The 24,451-nt window shown below is 27.5% G+C and overlaps 1 protein-coding gene across 9 annotated transcripts in view; it reads left to right on the top strand.

Moving 5' to 3' along the window:
• The window catches only part of Syt7 (Synaptotagmin 7), a 589,787-nt gene that overhangs the window by 526,704 nt on the left and 38,632 nt on the right, over positions 1-24,451 (top strand). For 5 of the 9 annotated variants that reach the window (XM_088198052.1, XM_088198054.1, XM_088198053.1 and 2 more), the window contains 3 exons: positions 8,019-8,030; positions 11,933-12,110; positions 22,530-22,673. In XM_088198052.1, the coding sequence (XP_088054178.1) occupies positions 8,019-8,030; positions 11,933-12,110; positions 22,530-22,673 (334 nt within the window). The remainder of the gene's footprint in view (positions 1-8,018; positions 8,031-11,932; positions 12,111-22,529; positions 22,674-24,451) is intronic. The other 4 variants (XM_088198058.1, XM_088198059.1, XM_088198055.1 and 1 more) reach the window with 3 other exon arrangements.

Below are 24,451 nucleotides of genomic sequence, written 5' to 3' on the forward strand. Positions count from 1 at the left end.
ATACTATTTTTTTACTTAACCCTTTAATTATACAAAAGATTTGCTATTTTACAAAGTACACTTATTAAATTTTGCCATTGAAAAACCTAAGCTTAAGAATCGAAATAGTTTTAGATTAACTGTAAAAAGCCAAAATCTTTAAAAAAATTTACTTCGCTATTTATTTGTCTATTGATGTTACTCACAATGTGCTCAACATTTTTAACAACTGTTCTCATCGAAAGCCTGATGTGTTAAAATAAGGCTCCGACAATCATACACGACTTTTAACTTACCATTTATTTTATTTGTTATTAAATTAAATACTCGTGTACTGATCTTAGTTATTTTCCTTATTTTATTTTTGCAAAAAAATGCGTAGTTATAAATAAATATGTTCTGCAAGTGTCGAGTGCTTAGTCTGATTTTGACGATGTATATTGCATTATTTTACAGACAATGTCAATGCACCATAAACATAAATTTTCATTATCTAACTTAATAACAAAATAGTTTACAATCCACTCTGCTTTTAAAGCACGATATTCAAAGCCCAATGGGAGTTTTTTTCTGGCTTTGACAATAACAAGACTATTATCCTCGGATCATAAAATCAAAACAAAATATCGCAAAAAGCGTCACAGCAGAATCTCTTGCAATTGCTAAATTCGACGTATAATTTTTTTTAATTTTTAAGAGTTGAAATTATACAATTCATTCATTGTTCGCGAACCATAGTTTGCTAACTCTTGTTCTAAATAAATACATTATATTTTGCTATGATATGCATAATAATTTACATGTAGTGACAATGTTATTACCGATTTTACTTGGAAATGTTCAGTTCATTGTTTGGAATTGCTTGCAACATATTCTCTGAACCATTTAACCGTATTTCTTACAACGTGACACGAACAATTATTTCCTTTACTGCTATAGGTCTGATTCAATCCTTTCGAATTTATAAAAATAATATTTCTTAGTCCAATGGTACAAACAAATTTAGATAATTCAATAGATAAATATAGAGCATATTGACTAAATACCCGATGTATAAAATACATTACATATTTCCAAGATTTGTCTAGAGACCTTTTGTTTGTTATTTATAGCAGTAAATTTATATCAAACGCGAGATGAACGCTTTCGTTCTAATAAATGTCGCTTTAATAATACATTCCAGCATTCTTATCGCTGGATTATGCCCGACAGAATAAATTTGCTTCAACTACAGTCGCCATTTCTATGCATTAAACTTTTAGCATTGCATAATTGAAATGAAACGTGACTTTTATTGTGAGGCCTTTTCGTATGCAATATTTTTGTCTTGTACCTAAAGATCTTAAGATAAATACACGACGGTTTTGGAAAGTCTAAATTACACAAAGAATCTCGCGAATATTTGTAAGTAATTCAGACTTCAAAATCCTTTCAAGTGTTTGACTTGGCTTAAATAGAACCTTCACATAAATCTAAGAATTTATTCTTGATAGAATTTTGCAGAAATATACAAATACACTGCCTAGAAAGTTTTATCGAATATTGTGTATAGCTGTTATTTACTGTTATGTAATGTAAAATTTTTACTATAATTGATGCAATCTTAATTAGTTAAATCTTGTTTTAACTAGACAATATTGATCAGTAGAAGTGAAGCTGTTGCTTTATCAGTCTTCTAACTTAGTGCGAGTTTGCCTAATTTTTTTATTACAAATTGAAAGCGAAGTGGTAGTTTTCAGGAAGTGATTTAGAACATCGGTGTTCTAACTTATGTATAATACAATACATAATTAGTGTAAGTCTAACATCCTTTCGTTCCTAGATCTTTGATCATACTAATAACGATCATTTTAGGCAGTAGCAAACTCTTTGTTATTGTCCAATAAATTTGCAATCAGTAAAAAATTGTAACGTCGTCAATATATGAAATGTGTGAAAACATTGCATTTATTTTTCAAATAGCACCGATCTTGTTTTCATTTTGGAACAAATCAATTGGTTTTCTTATACTCTTTTAGTCAGTATTTTGTAACTAATTTTGTGAAATTTATTACTTGTGGTGCTGCAAATAATATTTATTATTTTTTACTTACAATAAAATTAAAAAATATTTAGAATCTACATAAATGCTTATGAATCTAGTGGGTGGAACCAGATTATTTGTTAAAATTTAATTAAGATCTTGAAAAGATCCTTGTTACACTGATTCGAAATATTTGGTAACGTCTAATACTAAACTTAATTCGTTACAACGGTTTAAATCTATGCCAGTAAGTTTTAACCACCAGACTGAATGTCTGAGAATCAGTGACATTTATATTATTATGTGTAATGTAATTACAAATAATATATGTCACTGCAACTTCGTCTAGTTTTTTTTTAATAAATTAACATTTTTTTATGTGTAGCAAAGAATGTTTATTTTACAAATGTGTTATTTTTAGTGTTAGAAAAAATTGCACAAAAATCTATTGCTAAATAATTGTATGCTCATTAAGAGGCGCGGCTATCTAGCAACAGCTGCTTCTCCTATGTGTTCTTACGCATCATATGACACCTAGATAGTGTTGCCATCTAGCAATAATATTTTTATTACCTTAATTTTAAAACCAACAATGTTTATTAACAAGACCTTATAAGGAAAAACTTACTATACAACTTACTTATATAACAAATTATTTATTTCTTGTAGTAAAAATCTTTTTATTTATTATAATACGAAACATTTACAGTCGTATCTCGTAGCATCGTATATTTTTTCAAAAAATAAGCGAATAACTTCCTGGAAATTTAGTAACCGTTTCCCCAATTGATGGTACAACTAGATAAAAACAAAACAAACACATAAACAAAACACACAGAAATGGACGGCAGAACAAAAAGTAAAGAGGAAAAAACGGCAGAGACGTTCATTGTTACGAGACGGGTCGCTTTTGTTCGAGAGTGGGCGGGAATTTCCTTGACGACGGCGGAATCTTCTCCTACCCCTTTTTCCGGGAGAGCCTCTGAATACTTGCAAGATCTTTTGTTTTGCTCGTTGTCACGCCCCGCGGCGGGTATCGAATAGCTGTCAAGAAAATCGTGACGTTTCGCAGGTGTATCGATACGTGAATGTGTGTCTATTTGTATACTTCTCAATTGAGCAAACGTGAGATGTGGGATGAATAGACTTCGCGGTTTGCTAAGCCAACAAACGTTGCTTCAAAATTAATTTCAACGTGAGCACTATAAATACATTTCTGAGAAACGGTGCGATTGAATTGAGTTGCACAGTTGCAATTGACCGAAGTGGGTTTAAAATAGATTAAATGGAATGTATTTAATGCAATGTTGCAATATAGGTCAGATTGAAAATATAAATCATTACACAATTTTCGTTTCTCACTGAATCCGCATAACGTAATTTAAAAACTAGCAAAATTTGCGATAAAAGATGCTCGGCTTCTTTGTGCGGAGCGCGTGTCACTGTAATAATAAATTGCCGATGAGCGCTCAGTACGATACGTTATTTAATAGCGTTCTCCAATATGGTTAGAATCCCAGCAAATCAGAGGATTTTTGTATAAATAATTTTAAATTTTATTGTGTATTTTAATTTATATAGATTTATATAAGCGCATTTTTATAAATAAAAAGTCAGCTACCGTGGCTCGAACCCGTGGCTTCTAAATGACCTTATATGAAACGTAATTTATCTTAATTTGTATTAAGTTTATGCATTAATTCAAAATGTATTAAAAAATTTCAGAAACTATTATATATAAAAAAAAAATCAATAGTAATAAAATTCCAATAAAATGTCTGCAATTTATATTTTCATTTACAATTTATTTTATTTTTTTATTACATAGATTTTTTTATTATAAACATTACTTATAATACATAAAATGTATATGCTTTATCTGACTTTTTATATTTTATTAAATTGTGATACTTATTAAATCGATCTAATAAAAATTTATATATTTTTAATTAAATAAACATATGATTTTATGTGTATATTAACGCTTTGACTAGCGATTTTATTATTAAGCATATTCTTTAAAGATTAAAAAATTTCGTGTTTACATAGTAAAGTATGGAAAATAAAATCAGTAAATCAGTGATCCTCATAACTTTATATAATGAAAATATTTTTTATTTTTATTTTATTTTCAAGTAATAAGCTCTATAATGACATTTTTATTTAATTTTGCTCAAATGTGAAAAAAATAATAATAAAAAAGAATTTCTTTTATTGTGTTAGCTCAGCAAAATAATTCAGTACATTTAATAATAAGAAATAACAGATAGAGGCATTCAGATCAATATCTCTTGTTATTTATTCGAAATATATAAATTAAAAATATATATTGCGTTTATAATAACATTTTTTCTAAAGGTCAAAATATAATATTAGTTAAAAACAGGCCTTAGCTATTTTTTATAGATGTCAATTATTTCCATACTAAAAAGTCTAGTGGTTTTAATACTTTCTTGTAAGTATATATTATGTCTGATTGACTTAACCAGATGGTACAGATTTAGCCCGTTGTAACTCATTGGGCTGACACTTGTTAGGTTACAATAAAAAATAAAAAAATATTTAGCATATAATTGATCTAAAAAAAATGTAAAATATAAATTTTTAAATATTCAGATAGAATTAAAACAAAATGATTTATTTATTTATATTAAATTTAGACCATGACTTAACAGGTTACCCCAATGCATCACCTATATCGAAAAACAATACATAGTATTATTTCAATATACAAAAGTGGTTCTCAATACTTTTTTTTGTTTTCAAGTTATAAGCTCTATTAAGACATATTTAATTTATTTTGCTCAAATGTGAACAAAATAATAATAAAAAAACACATTTATTAAATAAAATATATTTTGATAATAAAATCCAATATTTAAATGCCACTGAATTTATTTTTATAGTTGCTAAGAAAAATAATTTAAATTGTAATAATATGGTATAAAATTTATTTTATTGCTTTAAAATCAAATGTTGAGAATCACTGTTTTATATCAACACAAAATAAATTTTTAAAAATGTTTCTTCGAATATTGTGAATCTTTTATTAGTGTTTTATTTACTAAAAATGAATTATTAATGTTGAATAACTATTGAGTCATTAATAAATATATACAAAAATTACAAACTTGGCATATTAAATGCGCGCGGAGTAGCGTGACCGTACCAGTACGGCCAAACTATATCTGTATCGCTAGATGTTTCGCCGTACAGGTACGGCCATACCACTATTGGGGTAAATACCAGGCGCATACGGTGAGATACATTTCCTTTCGCTCGCTAGCGTGCTAATTGACAAGAGTGAGTGAGAGATACGAGCGTGCAGAACGCATGTAACGCACGCCCTTATCTCACAGTACAGTCCGTCTAAGTTATGAACGCTCATCGACACAGTATTATTGAGAAAAAATAAAAGGGTGACCACGTGAAAATAAAGTGCAATTAATTTTTACTTTTTTAATTTAATTTGTTGAGGAAAGTGTAAAATTACTTATTTTGTTTATTTATATACATATTTAACTCAAAAACATGATAACAGTTTTGGAATCACTCTCCAGGTTGAATATCTGTTTATTATAATATTTTTAAAAATACCAATAGAATATTACAGGAATTGTTTCGTTGATTACAAAATTACACAACATGACAATAATTTATATTAAAAATATAACACATTATAATTTTTAATTTAATTATTAACGTATGATCACCCTACCCTTAAAACTACCCTGATTTAGTATTGGTAACCTTCTCCTATCGGTGTAAACAAATTCGCGGAAAACTGTATATGTATGCATGCATGCGTACACGCACCCTTATATCCAACACAACCATGATGAGCGCTAACATCTTGGATGGACTATACGCGCCTAGTTATTGATAGATTAATTGACAAATACGCTCAAATACAATCGATTAATGATACTAGATTTTTATCATTTTATTGCCATCGTTGTTATATTTTTAAAGAAAAGATAAATAAAAATAATAATAAAAAACAGTTTAACAAAAAAATTACGATATGCTGAAAATCTGTAAGCATTAAAAAATATACTACTGTTTGTAATACATTTTTCTTTGCATGTCTTGTAAATTATTTTAGTACCATTGATGTAAATAAATTACATTCTTTAATAAACCAAAAAATATGTTTGAACAAACAAAATAAAAATGAACTCAAACATAGTATTTTTGCAAAAATTTCACTCACACCATATCATATAAAGACGGAATAGACTTATAACTCTGAGGTTGCGGGTTCGAGCCTCGGCAGCGGCACTCGAATTTTTATTGATAAAAAAATGCGCTATTATAAAAATGCAATGACATCTATTGGTTATTAATTATATTACTCATAATAATTTATATTTATTAATATAGATGTCATCGTGGGTAATACTTACTTATAGTTATTTATTATATTTGATTGACTTACTCAGTTTGTACAGATTTACCCCGTTGTAACGCATTGGGCTTACGCCTGTCAGGTTACAATGGAAGATTTATTAAAATAAATAAATAACTATTAAGTTTTGATTTTCTATTAAAATTGTGCAAATATACTTGTATATTAATTATATAATTAGACACAATATAGACTATTGTTTTATCATTGAATATCAGCCATTTTAAATAAACATTTAGTAGTATTTTATTTTAGGTAATACCTTTTATTTGATAATAATTATTTATGTGACTAAAACAAAGCCAATAATAAGTGTTTTTTTTATATATTTTTAAACAAAACAAAATCAACTAAATTCTGTATTTATATTTAAACCGATTAATTTGTTTTGTTTTATAAAAAATGAATGTATATTTTTATATAATACATAGTGGTGTAAAATTATAAATAAAATAGGTATTGTATTATTACAGTTTTGATTAACTTTGTGTTATATATTAAAACTATATACGTATGTGCATAAATCGAAGCAAATCTTTCATTGACAGGTATTTTTTTATCTCATAAATGAAATACATAGACTTGAAAATCAGACATTTTTTTCTAGCTTATTTATTTTTCTTTATACTCGGTTCATATAAACCATTCATATTTTTAATATGTATTCATTCGAGCGATTTACTAGACATAATCGTATTAAGCCTTATGCGAAGGTTTAACGACACCCTTTTATTGCAAAATAAAATTTCGACCTTTCTAATGGATTTTGACAGATCCAAGGACGAGTTTGCGAAACCCTTCGATAATGGCTTTACGGCCAACCATCGTGCCATCTGTCAGCTGTAAAAAAAACTTTTCCGCAATATTTCCCAAAAAAGTTTTACGACAGTGAAAAAAAAATCGTCGATCACGTTTTACGGCTCACTTTGTGTCTTCTTTCTTTCCGTGCGGATTCCACAGTCCGATCTTTCTCTTGTCTTCTTGCGCTTTGCTGGAGATAAAGTGGCCTTATCCGAGATTTCCTTTATTTAGCAGACTCTAAGTCAATTATGCTAATAGAATACATCAAGCATTCGCGACCAAATTCAGAAAACAAGGGCTAGGCGTATTTAGATTAAGAGATTTTCGACGGATAAGCGAGCGTGTATCTACCAGAATTTTTTTAATGAAATGTTTGCCCGTCGCTTTTTTAATACAAAATTTGTATTATATTTTTTTTAAATATATTTAATATTAACTCTGTAAAAGAAACAACCACCGTAAATAACAAAATTTACGGTATTTTTTAATTAAAAATATTTTATAATTGACACGTTGTGCTTATATAGTAAATAGGATTTTTTATTTATTTTTTATACACTTTCGTTAATATTTTTCTTAATAAATTATACATTAAAGCTAATAAATAATATGATTTTTTATAAATATCTTAAGTAACTTTAATGACATTTTATATATTTGTTATATATGTACATATATAATAGGGTATTATGCGTAACTAATTACTTTTTTTTTTCTCATTCTTTTTCATGTTATCTCCGGATCTTCTCGTCCTTGTGCCGCCATCGCTGAATATTTTCGCCATCTCGGATTTTTTCGACAACGCAGAGCTCAACTTGAGTAAGTAACACAACAAGAACCTTTTTTAGGCTTTGCTCCCTCGTTTTCTTTATTTCGCACCGCGTTTATTTGACCAATTACACTAGACGTTTTTGCCACCTAATACGATCCCTTTTATCTATATTATCTCTATACGAACCTTATATAACATACACACACATATGTATTACCTTGAGTTTAGTTCGAATTGTTAAACGTTTAACGAGAGCACGTAGTGCGCTTAATTGTCGAGCATAACGGCACGTACAATACGTATAATACATATGCTAGGTATTATACAACTGCTTATGATTTTGTTACGTATATTGCATATTCAAAACATTGTAGGCATATAGAGAAGTGTGACATAATACTTCCAAATGTCATATATATGTGTGTGACTGATAAATTCAAGAAACTCACATTTCAACATTTTGCCATATAACTAGATTTATTTATTATCCTTAAAATCATTCTAACCCATTAGTTAAAAACCTTAATAAAATAACTTAAATATTTAAAAAAAAAAGTGCTAGCTAATTTAATAAGAAACAACAAGTTTTTTTTTTTTTTCTTACTTTTTTTGTTTTTTTTTTGCCTTAAAAAATAAATAAATAAAAGTAAGAACAAATTAATAGATACCCAGGTAAATGGCTTTGGCCAGGAACTGGAAAAAAATATTGATTAGACACTGTATTATCCTTAAAAAAATATAGCAGAGTTTCTTTGTGAATCTGAAGGGCAAAAGTTAAATTATTAAAAATTTGTTACTGAATAAAATATTCTGATCGAAGCTTTACAATATGATTATCTTAATTTGGTGATCTTAAATAAAGTATATATTTATCTTACAATTCATTAAATATTGATAATTCATCTGTGGACCTTAAATATCAAATGGAAATACGCAAAATTCAGGCTGATTTATTTATTGCATCTATTGTAGTAAAGCATCTAGAAAAAAACTGTTCAAATTTTTGGATAAAAAAAAATTAAAGATAAGAGATTTTGGACTTTAAATTATTTCTATGTTCAAGAAAACATACTTTAAATTCAATATAGATTTTTTTTTAAAGACTACACTGAAAAATGTAATTCGAATGGCAACTGAGACTATTTTGAGAATATTTTGCATCAAAGCCTCTAATATTTTATAGTAATAAAATTAAAAAACTGCTAAAAATTAAAGTGATTTTATTGTTTCATTATAAAAATAACATTAATTTTAGGAAAACTTAATTTAAATATATGTACATTGTGCAAATAAATCATCGGTTAGGTTTAAAGGGCCTTTCCATCCATTTCCTTGTATTACGTTTTATAAGACTGTGTATACACCTTAAGATAAATCGCCAAAGGGTTGCATTATGCTGGTTTTAGACATGTAAACTAATATTCCGGTTTCAAACGGTAAACAGCGATTTGCATAAGGGAACATTCAGACAAAATTATTATTATATTATATATTGTACATATATCGAAAGTCATACATATTTTTCCTGAATTTACATTTTCTGGAATCCTTAAAATCAAAATATTTTTATATCTCAGATACAGCGAATTTTAATATGTAAAATAGATGTTATTTTTATTTAATAATTATATGTATGAATTAACAAAAAATAATACTGTAAATAAAAATAAATATATTTCTAGGACTTAATGCAGCAAAAAATTATGCATCAAGTCCTAGAAAGTTTGTGTTGATAATTTTTTAAATTACAGCTTGATATTTCATAGACATAGTCGATACATGTGTTTTATATTTAAAATGCGTAATCCATTTGTCTCTCAATATCTTGAATTTTTTCTAAACCTAAATATTTTCCTATTTTTAAAACTACATTATGTATCTATTCTGCAATCGCTTGGATTTTCATCGTTAATTAATGTAACACTATCTACATAAATAATATATAAAATAAATCATGACTAAAATTCTTCAATCAACAAACATAATTTTAGAAAAAAAAAATATTTTCTGTATTGAGTACAATAAATATTTTTACTTACAATACAAAATTTATATTCCTAAAGTTTTTCAATTGTATTAAACTCCGCAGTAGTGCTAATAAATAAATATTCTATGATAATAATTTTTCCGTCGGCTTATGTCATCCATAGATGATCTCTGATCTTTAATACCTACTTTGTTGGTATTCATTATATCTGATTGACTTACTCAGTTGATACAGATTTCCCCATTGTAACGCATTGGGCTTACGCCTATAAAAAATTGTGACTACAAATATCATTCAGTCACTCCCTGCAAAAATATGCTAATAGATTATTTATTATTTTTGTTACTTTCACCATTTTTTGGTAAAATCAATATGGTAGTCTTAAGCGTGTGCTTTTGTGTATAGGATCAGTTCTAACAAATTATATAAATTACTAAAGGACAAGTATTTAATTGTTGCAAACCTTAAATTTAAGTGACACCGTTATTTTGAATTTATTGTGGACAAGTTAAAGAAGAGTCTTACTCAGTGAATGCAGATCTGAAAGCTGCAGTCTCAGTATAACTTCTTTTTGGTGGACACCATGAGCCCGGCTTAAATAGAGGGTCAAAATTCCAATTATTAAAACAGGGCTGTGGAGTCGTTAAAAAAAACACGACTCCGACTCCGACTCCGATTCCGATATTTACCAACAACACGACTCCACTCCGACTCCGACTCCGACTCCGACTCAAAAAAGTTTAATTTTATCAGGTATTTTTGGTGTTTCTCTACATGTTTAATATTCATACGCTATACACATTCATTATTACGCAATTAAAAATTCATAAATTTCATAATTTAAAAAATGCTCGGAGTCGCTCATTTTTCACGACTCCGACTCCGACTCCAACTCCGGTCAAAACACCACGACTCCACGACTCCAACTCCGACTCCGACTCCGACTCCACAGCCCTGGATTAAAAACCTAAAGCGTGAAGGAAAAAAATTAATTTGCGCTGTTTTCTCTACTTTCGATGATGACCTAAGATTTACGTGGTTCAAGAGATTTTGTAAGCCCTTTAGACGTGTGATTGGTATATTTTTATGGATAAACCAAATGCTTCATATATTTCATAGAAAGTCTTAATTGCGATTTCTACATATTTGAGAGTGGTTCCATAAAACACCGTTATCTCGCTTAAAATAAAAATAGGATAACGAAACGGTCGCCACATATCTGACGTAAATTAATTATGTTGTAAATTTATTTTATGAGAGAATAACATGAACTAAGAAAAGTCAAGCATTTCACCAATTAAAAAAGTAGCTGGTAAAATAAATCACGTTAATTTGCTTTACGGCTTATGAGTACAGTTTTTGGGAATAAAATAAAGTTGTTTAAGGTTTAGTAATCTTAAGGGGTGTGACTTCGCAGCCAGTAAGACGCAGGTAGAAACTAGTAAGAATCTATTAATTAATCGAATAAATATTGTGACAGACTATAAAGTTATTTTTTATGATTAGAATGCACTTTTTAATATTTTAGTATCATATTGACTTTAGCTTTCTTTCATTGCTTGTGTATATATTATAACCTAAGAATAGCATTAAATAGAGCAGTGTGTTTTGCGAAAGCTTAAGACTTAAAATATATCTAATTTTAATATTTTTTTAATGATAAAACCTTTTTTTGCGCTGATTCTATATACATAACGGTTTTTTACTTCGTGTAACTTAAGTCAGTCAATAAATACTTTCCGGGAACAACTGAAAAATTCAGGAACAGAATACATAATGTATGTCCACTCAAGTATTATTATATTTGATGTGTCCTATGCAATTAGATAATATATATGTAATATGTACATATATACAGTAGACACTTTTTATTTTAAAAATTTCATGTGGATGCATATGTGTGCTCTTTTGTTTGAAACTTTGTGAAACAGTGTTTTATATCGTACTGTCGTTTGTCAACAGGACCACCGGTAATTCACCACAGGCCAAGTCTCCGGGCGGCAGCGGAAGTGGCGGGGGCGCGGGTGCCGCGGGGGCGACGGGCAGCGGGGCGTCCACCCCGCAGCCCCGGGGCCCCCGCGGACAGCAGCAGCAACCAGCGCCTGGCACCGCCAAGGGAGGACAGGAACCCCATCCCTCGGTTAGTCAAACATTTACATTTTTATTTCCTATGTATATATACAAAACAACGATATGATATTGGTTTTCCTAGATTTACCTAAACCTTTTTATAATATAAGTTATTGGCATATTTTAATAAAATATATATATGCTTTTTTTCGTTTATTTCAAAAACGTATCTATTCCATTATATTTTACATTTTATTGCAATAGGACGTTGAGGAATCCGCTCTCGCTCTGTGCAAATAAATCTAAGTTACATTTTTGTATCGATTGTTATGTTTATGTGTTTGATAAACTTATAATTAAGAGACATGAATACTTATTTAACCATTATATATTAATTTTAGGGATATGTTCAGAGCAAAATTTTTATAAAGAATAGTTTGAAAAGCTTTTATTATTGAAGTAAAAGAAACCATTTGTGCTTCTTTTAAAGAAGTTGATTCTTGGATTATGATGTGCATTTTTTATCGGTCTCCTGAAATTATAATTAGTAAATAAGTTTATTTTTGCAAAACAGTTTTTTAGAATTTCTTGGGCAAAAAATAATAATTTCCTTTCATCTTCAGTATATATGGCTGATTATGTTTATTTTTTTGAATAAGTTAAAAAACTGTAATGTACATTATTTGTAAGACTATTTTACATGACTTATTTAAATATCTGCATGGTGTTAATGTATAGCATTTTTATTTTTTGTACTTACAGTGCCTTTTCTATAATATTAAATATTGGTCTTAAGACTGCAATGACGGCAAGCCCTTCAAAACGTCGTTTAAGTCGACGGCATTTTTTATAAATTAGAGGAGATCAAAGATCATACTCTTCTTTGTCTTTTTAACTAATTTGTGGCAAAGTGGTATTTCTGTTTTTATCTGATGAATATATTATTGGATTATTTGAACTATTAAATAAATTCTAAAAATCAGTTTCTAGTATTTTGGGATGTTCTTAAAAATGCACATACGAGGAACCAATCACTCAAATAATTACTGATAATCAACGACGACCACAGTACCTACTCTCAGACACAAGTCATTTATCACAAATCTATTTATCGACGACCATAAAGCAGATTCTTAGATGCACAAAACATCTACATGTTTTTATGCAATAAACAACAATCAGATTTTTCTGCGTCTAACTAGCTTTAAAAGTCACGCTACTTTGAACCAATCTCAAAAAAAACTATGCGGTAAAACTATGATAATAATTATATTCCTTCTACCACAATGACTTGCTCGTTTGCTAATAATTATAATTAAAAACCAAGTTAACCTATTGTGAGTATAGCATATCAAATAACAAATTATAATTAACCGTCTTACCTTATTCTTCACAAAATTTACTCTTATTTACACACACACCGTATATTAAATGTTTTTAAATAACCTTTAATAATTTTGGCAAATTAACAAGCAGTATTTAAAAATAGAAACAATGCAGATATCGAAATATGATAGCCTTTTATAAATAGCCTTTTCTTCTTTGCCGAATTTTTTTTGAGTCTGACGTTGTAATTGAAATGGGTTACCATATATGTATTTTATTATGTATAAAGGCTCGGCAACCAAAGGATTAAAGGATTCTATCTCAAGTTTTATTTTCCTATAATTATAACGTATCTTTACACGTATTCATTAATAATTGTATATTTAATAACATACTCTAACACCATACAAAATCATAATCTAAACCTGCAGATACCCACACGGCACATAAATTTCAATGAAACGCCCAGAACAACGCCATAAACGTACTACACAGAAAACCTTTCTACTATACTGCTACTTCTCGAATCGATATTTTTTTCTCTATTTTCATCCGAGCGTGTCGAACTTCACAATTTTACAACTACTTTTTACAATCCGTCCGGTCAGCAGCGCTCGCTTGAAAAAGTAGGAGACCCGTCCCTAGGTACACATACCTATGTTTTACCTGAGAAAGAAGAGGAAAAACTGCAAAAAGGCTCACGCATAATTTTATTTATGGACGTAATCCAATTTTTTACATCCGTATGGGAAAACTACGGACGTAATGAAACCCGAGGCCATGGCTCAAAGGAGTTTAATATACCTTTCGAGAAATGCGAGTTTACCGATACTTGGTATATGTGTGTGTGTATTAGAGATTATGGTGTTTGTATAGGATCGTATGAGACGTTTAGAGGTTATGCACATAATAATGTAACGGTCGTCCGGATGGGAATCGATATAGAAATGACCTGCTTTACCTCAACAAGTTCGTCATGGAACAATGGCTCTTGGTCTTATGTTCAATAGATAATCCATATAATACTTGTTAGTGTGTACACAGCGAGACGCTGTTAAATTAAAAGCAATTTAGTTGCATTATGCATTGAGTATGGAAGGTATTCGTTTAAGTCGATGAGCTTAAAATGCAATTATAACATAAGTTTGTATTAGAATTGAGTTATGGTATATAATCCTGTTTTTCTTGATGTTTTTAAAATCAGATTTATTATTAATATATATTTTTATTTATATACATATAATATATAAATCATAGCTATATTTATATAAAAAAATAACATAAAAAATACACCCATAATTGATCGTTTTTAAATACTGTTTCTTCTAAAATATTTTTTTTAATGAGAATTGCCATTTTGGTCGCACAAATTTGTGTAATAAATTTGTATTTAGATTAGATACGTGATGGATCGTTCTTACCGTGGCTCTGCGTCGTAAATTATGAAAATCGTCTCAAAGCTCAATTTAAGTTCTATTGATTCGTTGGTGACTAAATTAAATATGACGTTTAAGGTAGAAAGGCTGCTAAAAATCTGATAATTGAGGTTAAAAAACTATAAAAATTTTGCAAGCTTCACTTATAGTAAGATCAAAATTTAAACTTTAGTAAAATTTTTTAACGGGGCTAGTTTAATTTTATACGTCGGTACAAGAAACAATTTTTTGTACAATTACATATGTGTAATAATCACTATAATTTATGATTGTTTGAATTAGTTGCGCATTTTTTGCTGCGTAGTTCATGGAAATAAAACAGAAAGGCTAATTTTACTGAAGCGTAATTGAAAAAATTATATATAAAAAACAAAGAATAATAATAATTAAATTTATATTAAAAATTTTCACTTTTTTTTCATTTTTCTTATATTATACATCCAAAACCACAATATAAAAGGAATACATTTGCTTTATCTTAGTCAAATCTAACAGTACCTAGCAGTTCCCAGTAGTTTTGTAATGTAACAATGAAATATCCGCGCAATTTTTTATGATAGGGATGGCTGGCGAAGTGAAACAATAGCAGATATTGCATTTAGACTATTTGTATAATCTTCATTCAGACATATTTTCACCGAAATATTTTACAAAATATGCTTTACTAAGCATTGGTATTAAATATTAGCAATAAGTAATTTTTAAAAAATATATTTAAATTAAAAACGTATTTAAAAAAATTGCGCGAAATGTATGTATTATAAAAAAAATATCTTTTGAATTGGAAAATAATTCAATGCTTTATTTTCTGTTACCAACTTGACAATAAAATAAGTAATTAATAATTAAAATTAAATAACAGGTGTTTTTTTAATCAAACTTTATTTAAATTTAACTTTTTTAAATTAATAAATATGAAAAATATATTTTTTTTTATTGTTACAACTAAATATTATTGTTTTTTAAAACTTCACATCATTAAGAGTACACAAAAAAAAACTTTAAAACACAACATAATTTATTTAAAAATGCAAATCAATGAATTTTTTCAAAAAAAAATTGCATATGTTATGTCAAATTATCTAGGACTAAAAGTGTTATGCAGTATTTTTTTTTCTTATTTTCTAATATTTACAGAAATATTTATAACTCAAATTTAATTAATGTTACTTTTAAAATGAGTAGAAATAAATTAGTATATAAAAGATAAGTCTTTCGAAAATAAATATTATTGCAATATTCTGAAATTAGTATTAAATTTGCAATAATTTAAATAAAATATTACAAATAAATCTTAATCACAAAAATATCACAGTCATTAATCCTATAAATATGTTTTTAAAAAAATGATGCTGTTTGAACAAATTTATTTACAATTTCATACGCACTCCTTTCTCATAAGGAGCTAAATATTAAACTCGAATAAATTGTTGAATATATTAATAATAAAAATTTTAGGTGCATCTAAAAGAGGTCAATCAAAGGCGGTATTATATCCTAAATTTTTTGCTCCAAAAAAAAAGCCTGAATTTCCGGAAATATTTTTGTTCTATAATTAAAAAAAGTGCTTTAACTAAAATAATAATATATCGAAATAATAGTTGCCGGGGTATTTGAATGCTTTGGTTTTGCTAATAAATAAACATGGTTAATTATTATTTTTTCGGGTAATTAATTAAAATAATAATTTTAATGTCAATACTAGTAATACCGGTATTGACTGCTTTTTCTATTGGTACTACCGGTATTATTACAATCCCTAGTCACAAACAATGAATGTAGCTTAAATACCATTGCTTATATGCACCTGCCTAGAAAAAGTCAATGAGTTTTTATTAGTATTTTATGTTTATGATGCACATTTATATCATTATTTTAAATTTACAAATATTTTTAATATTATTTTAGTGATGTACAATTGTTTTTCTTATTATACCATATTTTTTTAATAATATATTTAATTCGCTTTTATAATTTTTGTACAGTTAATTGTGACGTTGTTGCATACATTATTTTTATGGATCACATGTTTTTTACAAATATGTAATATCTTTTAGGAGTATATATATTATACAGGTAATTTCTGATAATGCCAAAAGCTAGATGTCAAAAAGAGCCATAGATAAGTGGTATCTAAAACCAAAATGTAAATTTGGAATCGTATTATATTTTAAACTAGCTGTCGGTCTCTCACTGTCGTGAGGTACCGCAGCAATTTATATTTAAAATTTTATGGAATTTTTTTTTCAAAATTAAATATAATTTTAAGTAAATTGATTCTGATTCGGCAGTATCTTGTTTCTAAAGCTTTAATTTAAGCTGATGGAACCGAAATATTTTGTCATTTTTTTATTCCAATGCTTGAAAATGTATTATAATTATGTATGTTAATGAAATATATACTGTGTTTATCTTAGTATCTTTTTTCACAAGAACATTTTATAATATGAAACATTGAACATAATGCAAGCAAGTACTTATATGTTAATTTATTTGTTTATGCGCGACAAATTTTTAACAAGCACTTTAGCCAACGTACTAGTTTGAAAAAGTTCCTTCTTGAAAGTTTCTTGACCGTTGTTTGTGCACCAGAAGCAAGTTGTTTGTGAAAATCGTTAACTTTCAATGCAGGTACGAAAAATCGATGTCGCCAAAGAAAAGTTATTGAATTTAATTATAAAACGTAGATACAAAATACGTTTTATATAATTAAATTATTATCACGCTGAAACGTGTCTAGAGTTCAAGGATATTTTTTATATAGTATATATGTTTTAATTTAAACTGTTTTATAATTATATATAATTTTAATCAACACGTTCTTTGACATATTTATTATTCGCATGAGCGTAGTTTTTGAGAGGAGGTTACTCGAATTTAGACAGAGACGTATACGCTTTACGAAAAAATAATTTTGAATATATTCTCATAAAACAGTGATTTAGTTATTCATATAAATAAATATAAAATATACGTACACGTACTGCGTGCTAAAATATTTTTTGTATAAATTTATGTAAATTGTTTATTTTCCAATATACACTAGCTGTAAACGAAATACATATATTATTTTTTTATTTTATTAAATATTTTCACCACGCTCCCGTTAGCAAAAATCCTTTAGATTTGAAATACGTCTTCTGTGAATAAATTCGCGTAATTGTATGAATTTAACATGAAGGCTTACATTTTAAAATTACAGTATATATATATTAAGTTTTTATCGTTAAATGATGACCATTGTTTTTTCTATTACTGTGATTTATAATATTTTTACGTAAAAAACGTTTTTTATTTAATTTATTTTTAAATATATTGTACATTTCTTAAAATACAATATATACAGTAAAATAATATGAATTATAAACAGAATCAAATAAAGTATTCTGCAACATATTTTTAATAGGGAAAAATACAGATACAGTAATATATGACATGTTAAAAAAATACAATCAAAGCATTCGTTACAAAAAATCATTTAATTTGAAAGTCAAATATCCTTTGATAAAAATTTACAAAACGACAAACAAAATACATTTACATAATACGCTTAATTAAATAACATCACATGTTGCTGAAGATTTATCTAAGCATGTTTGAAGTAATGTCCTTTCCTTTCTGATGGAAAAATAAACATAAATAGACCCTTTTTCGCTGACATACAAAACACATACACGTTCATAATAAATACAATGAAATGACATATATTTTTTCATCTGAAAAGTAATTATAAATAAACAAATTCGTTCATTAAGCGATGTGTCTTCCTTATGGGTTAACTCGTCCGATTTAACGCCGGCGTCGACTTTTCAATTTAGTTAAGAAACTACTTAATTAGCCATTAACTTAATCAATATTGGTTTTTCGCTGACTTAATCAAATTAACTGACGCCTTTGGCGTCTCCTCCGCTACGTTAACTAGTTTACTAAATTTGTCCGATGGAAAAATAGGTTCAGTCTCGTTGCGACGTCCACAAGACTAACATCTTTTGACGCTTTAAGTTAAGTTAAATATATATTTCAAATAAAAAGCATCATTTTCACATTTACAATTATGAATTTATTTTGTTCAGAAATCACAGTCAGTAGTCATGTAACAAAATTTGCTCATTTTTATTAATAGAAATATTGTTTGTTTATTTTCTAGCTGAAAGTATACATAAGATAGAGTTCGAGCGTATCTACTTTTTCCTGTTATATTTTACTGTTGAGCATAGACAGCCAACTTCAAAAATGTTTAATTAATTTCCCTGATGTTTAAATCGAGATCTGATTCTATATAGATAAAATAATGTATTTTTACTTTATGTTAATTATTTTTATAGTAATGCGCATATGTACACCTAACAATCTATAACTCACTTTATATTTATTTTAATTATATATTTCAAAACAAACCATATATGTATATATATTATTTAGGTATTTAAAAAAATATATTCGGCTTAATTTACATACCTCTTGGTATGTGTTTTACCATATTTTTATTGACATTTTCAAAACATACACAAAGGCCCTTTTGTATCAAATGTAAATGAAGCACGGGGTGTTATCGTCGCCCTACTATTTTTATTTTCAATTTTTCAGTTCAACGGTTCAGGGTCGAAGGCTACGCTTTTTAATATTATCTTTTCGTGTTTTTGGGGAAATTTTACAATAGAGAAAACGTGACAATAGCCCCCTCTGTACGTGCTTGCATTATTTCGAGCGAATTTTAGATTCTACGAGCATGCTAAATTGTTATGCAATAGACCGACATAAATGTGTTCTTTCATCATATTGTCAATTGTTATAAAATATAAATCATGTTATTTTATTTATATAACTATGAAGGGAATAATCGTAAATTAATTTAACCAGTATATATTTTTTTATCGTAGTTTATTACTATTCCGAAGATTTAAATAGAATAATAATTAAAATATATTATAGCTTTTTCTAATTCATAGATACCTAATATATATTGCATCTTCGTATAATATATAACGTTGGTTTAACTTTTCCATTAGTAAGCTTTGAAGCTTATACGCTTGATTAACAGTTTAATTGGTAATAAAACATTATATGATATTATCCAATTTATTTAGCATACATTTAAAGGGAAGCAAAATAACAGTATTGTAGTTTTTTGTATAATATAAACACTTAACTTATTTCGCATTCTATATAACATACATTTTTTTTTTAATTTTCAAATAATTTTTAAAAAATATTTTTAATATATAAATTCTTATAAATATTTTTTATTATTTACTAAACTTTTTTAGATTATAATATTATATATATATTTAAATACTCATCATATATTCAGTTTTAAATATATTTAGATTAAATACATTATTTTACCACTGTTTAATTATACTTAAGCATTACTTTTGCACTAAGTGCCGTTTTCAAACTAATTTTATATTATAATAAATATATTTTAATTCAAACCCCTGTTGTACACTGTAAGATGATTTTTTCAATTGAACATAGTTTTTTTACCTTTTTGCTTCATATTTTTTTAACAATTATCAAACCATCATTAACTATTTTTTTTTTATTTTAATAATAATCTTTTTGATTATTATTAAAATAAAAACAGGCTACGTCGTGCATAATTAAGTATTTTATTTGTTAGCTGTAATAATAGGTTATAATTAATAAAATATTATATTTGATTTCAAATTCTTTTTTAATTAGATTTACCTCATTGTAACGCATTAGGCTAATGCCTGTCAAGTTAAGAAGTAATAAGTTTTATAAATTCATTATGAAAATATTTTTTAATTTCTTTACAATTATAATTTCTAGTTGATTTTGGTAAATAGCTATGTATCTGTTTTCTAAATTTAAATTTTGTATTTATAATATATTTCCTCTCTAGCGTTTTTTTTTTTGTTGCCATTATTAGTTCATATTCCGGTAGAATAGTTATAAACAATTTTTTATTTTTCTAATAGCACTATTTTGACTAACCTAAAGTATTTTAATTTAAATTTACTTGTAAATCCCTAAACGCAAGATATGTATATGTTAAATTACTATGAATATGCGCATTATTAGTGGTGCATCTATAATATATAGTTTATACGATAATATATTTTAAAACCAGTATATAATTTTTGACATTGATAAACAAAATACATTATTTAATCAATATGCTTATAAAATTATTATTTTTATTTAAAAGTAACACATTTTATAATAAGAGAATTATTTACACTGACTGTGATATCAAAATTATCATTAAATAACATACAGTTAGTTTTTTTTAGTAATTTCTAATAAGTTTAACCTTATCTATTTACTAATATGTAGTGTATTTTTCGAGAAATTTTATAAAACATTTTTTATTATATAAAATGAAATTTGTAATAATATATTTAAAAGGTTTACAACCACTGCCTTTTTTATAACGATACATAAATTATGGCGGGTTTATGCTTAATATGCTTACAAAATGATTCTGGGAATGACTAAAATTTGTTTACATTTTTTTAACACTCGAATTCGCCTTATTTTTACTTAAGTAATAGCCATATCCGCGTGAATCTGTCCGTCGAGGGTGCCTGGCGGACAAATCCGATCGTGTGTGGTGAGAAAAGACATGGATTTGTCTGTCCGCCGTGTGTCCGCTGCCCATGCTTAAAACGAACGGATCAGACACGGACACGCAGATCCGAGCACCCGCACCCGATGGTTCCATGTATTTTTTATTAAAATTTGTCCCTTAAGTGATTTTATGACCCACGCCATTTACGGTCGCCTTTATTAATTTGCGCTAAAATTACCGCCATCGGTAAATGTAGAAAATAAGATTATTCTGATAAGGTCTTATTACTTTAAACCCATCGGTCACTCACCATTAAAAATGTATTTTTTGTCATTTTTTTATCAAAAACAGTGAGACACATATTGTAAAGTAAATTCGTGAGTTAAAAATAAATGTAAACCGTGTAATTGCTTTGACGTCAATCGCCATTAGATATTATTTTAATACTATAGGTATAGGGCTTCATAATATGCTTGTTTAGTTGAAATGCAAAATCACATAAAAACTCCTAAATCTGATGTCCGTGTTCAGAGAGTTTGCATGTGTGGCGAAGATTGGACAGATCTGTTCTTGTGTCCGTCGGACATATCTGTGCATATGTGCTTATCCATTAAAAGAAGACACTCAGATAAGAAACCTTTCCTAAAGTGTTCGTGCCAGAAGTTTGAAAATATGTTGTTGATTAAACCAACATCGACACAAAACGAGAAGAATTTTTCTATGACTGATTTTTTTTACCCAAAAAAGAACGAAGATATTTGATTCTACTTTAGATGGCATGTTGTTTTTCATATTATCATATCTTTTTTATCATATTTTTTTTATGTTCGTATTTTTTTTATCGAATTAGAATAATTTCAAGTAATATATAAAAGCATAAATAATAAAATTATAAAATTTATATATTTGTAGGATATAATTTTATGGTTAAACTAATTATATTTTGACTGACCGCTAAAACCATGTTAATTATACATAAAGGATTATTTTGATATTATCTTGTATACAGAAACACATCTAGTCGAAACATATACATCTACATGACGAAGCTTAATCATCTGTCTGATCCTTGTCGATCAAATCATAATAACCAGTTAATATATCAAGCGTTAGAAATATGATAAATATATTTTCTAGATACATACTTAATAATATCATATAAATTAATATTGTTATTTTTTATCATCAGCAGATGGCGTTCCTGCAGAACCGTTCCATCTCCTTGGTCGACATGTACATCGACAACTCCGAGCCGTCGGAGAACGTCGGCCAGATACACTTCTCGCTGGAGTACGACTTCCAGAATACCACCCTTATACTGAGGATACTTCAGGTAAGCTTATATTAATTTAGCCCGTGTTTTCTTATTACGCGACGCTTTGACGTAAATGCGATTAGATACCTATTTGAACCCAAACGACAGGATTAACTCGGTAAGCCTGGGATTAGGCACTAAACTAATTTAACTATTTTAAACCGACCTTGAAATAAATTAAAAAGTATCGATTATATACAACTATAGACATTTAAAAATCATCTTAGAAAATATCAGCTATACTGGGCTCGTAGTTTGAGTTAACAGACAGTTTTGCCGACGCAGTTTGTCACACTCAGGGATTTATTTATTTTTAAATTGATGGAACAATGAATTAAATTTTGCGTTTAACATGAAATAAATAGGAGAGAGATTTAAAATCGATGCTTCTAAAAAGTAACGTTAAATAAAAATAATTAAAATATCTTAGACAGCATTGTAAGTTAATCAATATAAGACGTAAACAAGGAATGTATATCGATATGAACAATATGAATTCAATAAGTATAGAATTAAATTCCAGAAACTTTCGCGTAGTCCGCGAATACTTCAACAAATTGCTCCGTATTGCTCTTATTGAGACTCAATTTTCAATATGCAAAATAAAGGTTCAAATTTCAAGCATCAAACACAATTGGACCCGTTCACTTTTTTCAATTTAATAATACCTGTTGTGTTGAAACTGGAGCATTTCCATCTGAAGTGCTCCAGATCGTGCAATTGAGAATTGTCAATGTTTCCCTCGAGCAATATTTATATCGAAAATCGCTCAAGATTTTTTGCCCAAAAAAAATTAAATTCATTCAAAGTGGTTGTGAAAATGTGCCACTTTAGCGCCGCTGAACATAAGGGCGAATTCCGAATTAAATTTGTTTAATTGCTAAACTTTGCACACAAGCCGCGTCCAGAATTAAAAGCAAGACAAAGAGAAAGTTTTTCTTTTATTGTGCCAACAGAACACCCTTAATCACGTTTGCGTCGTTTTTATCTCTGGCTCTTCTGCTAAAAATTAAATTTTGAGTATATTTTTATTTTTTCCATTTTTTTATAATTCATCTAATTAAACTACAAATATAATGCACCAATTAACTAAAAATTGTGTTAAAAAACATTTTAATATTCTCAATTTAATATACGACTATTAAAAGCTTGGATTTACTATACATGAAATATATATTAAAAGCTTAAAATCTTATATTACATTAAACATTTTTAGCAAAATATATCGTATGATATTCAATATACAATACAAATATAAAATACATATATACTTAATACAGTAAGATTAAATTAACGTATTATATTTAATTTGTTGAGTATAATAAATTTTAAAATATTTTCAATAAATATTATTATTTATTTATTTATTGTAAATCTTTCGTTGTAAAATGAGAAAGATAATTCCAGTGTGTAACAACCATGTAAACACAATCAATAACTACTAAAAAACCTAAAATGTCGTGAGACACTATACTGAAATTAATATATGTAAATTAGTGTCATTTTTTATTCATTATATTATTACACAAGTATTAAAGCAAACAATAAAAAAATGTAGCTTTTCATGAACTAGCTTAATTTTATTCAATTATATATAACGAAAGATTAGGAAAATCAATAAAAACCTAACCTGTGATGATCAATAAAAATTGTATTGAAATAAAATTAGTAATTCCAACCTCTCTAAAAAAATGTTAGGGAAATAGTGTAAAATATAGTTTTAATAAAAAAATTAAAAATATGTTAATATATATGAATTGTAAATATATTTTGCAATAGTTCAATTAGTGCTAATT

This window comes from Plectrocnemia conspersa, unplaced genomic scaffold, assembly GCF_051122295.1.
Source record: "Plectrocnemia conspersa isolate PC_06_02 unplaced genomic scaffold, ASM5112229v1 ptg000011l, whole genome shotgun sequence".
Taxonomy (NCBI): Eukaryota; Metazoa; Arthropoda; class Insecta; order Trichoptera; family Polycentropodidae; genus Plectrocnemia; species Plectrocnemia conspersa.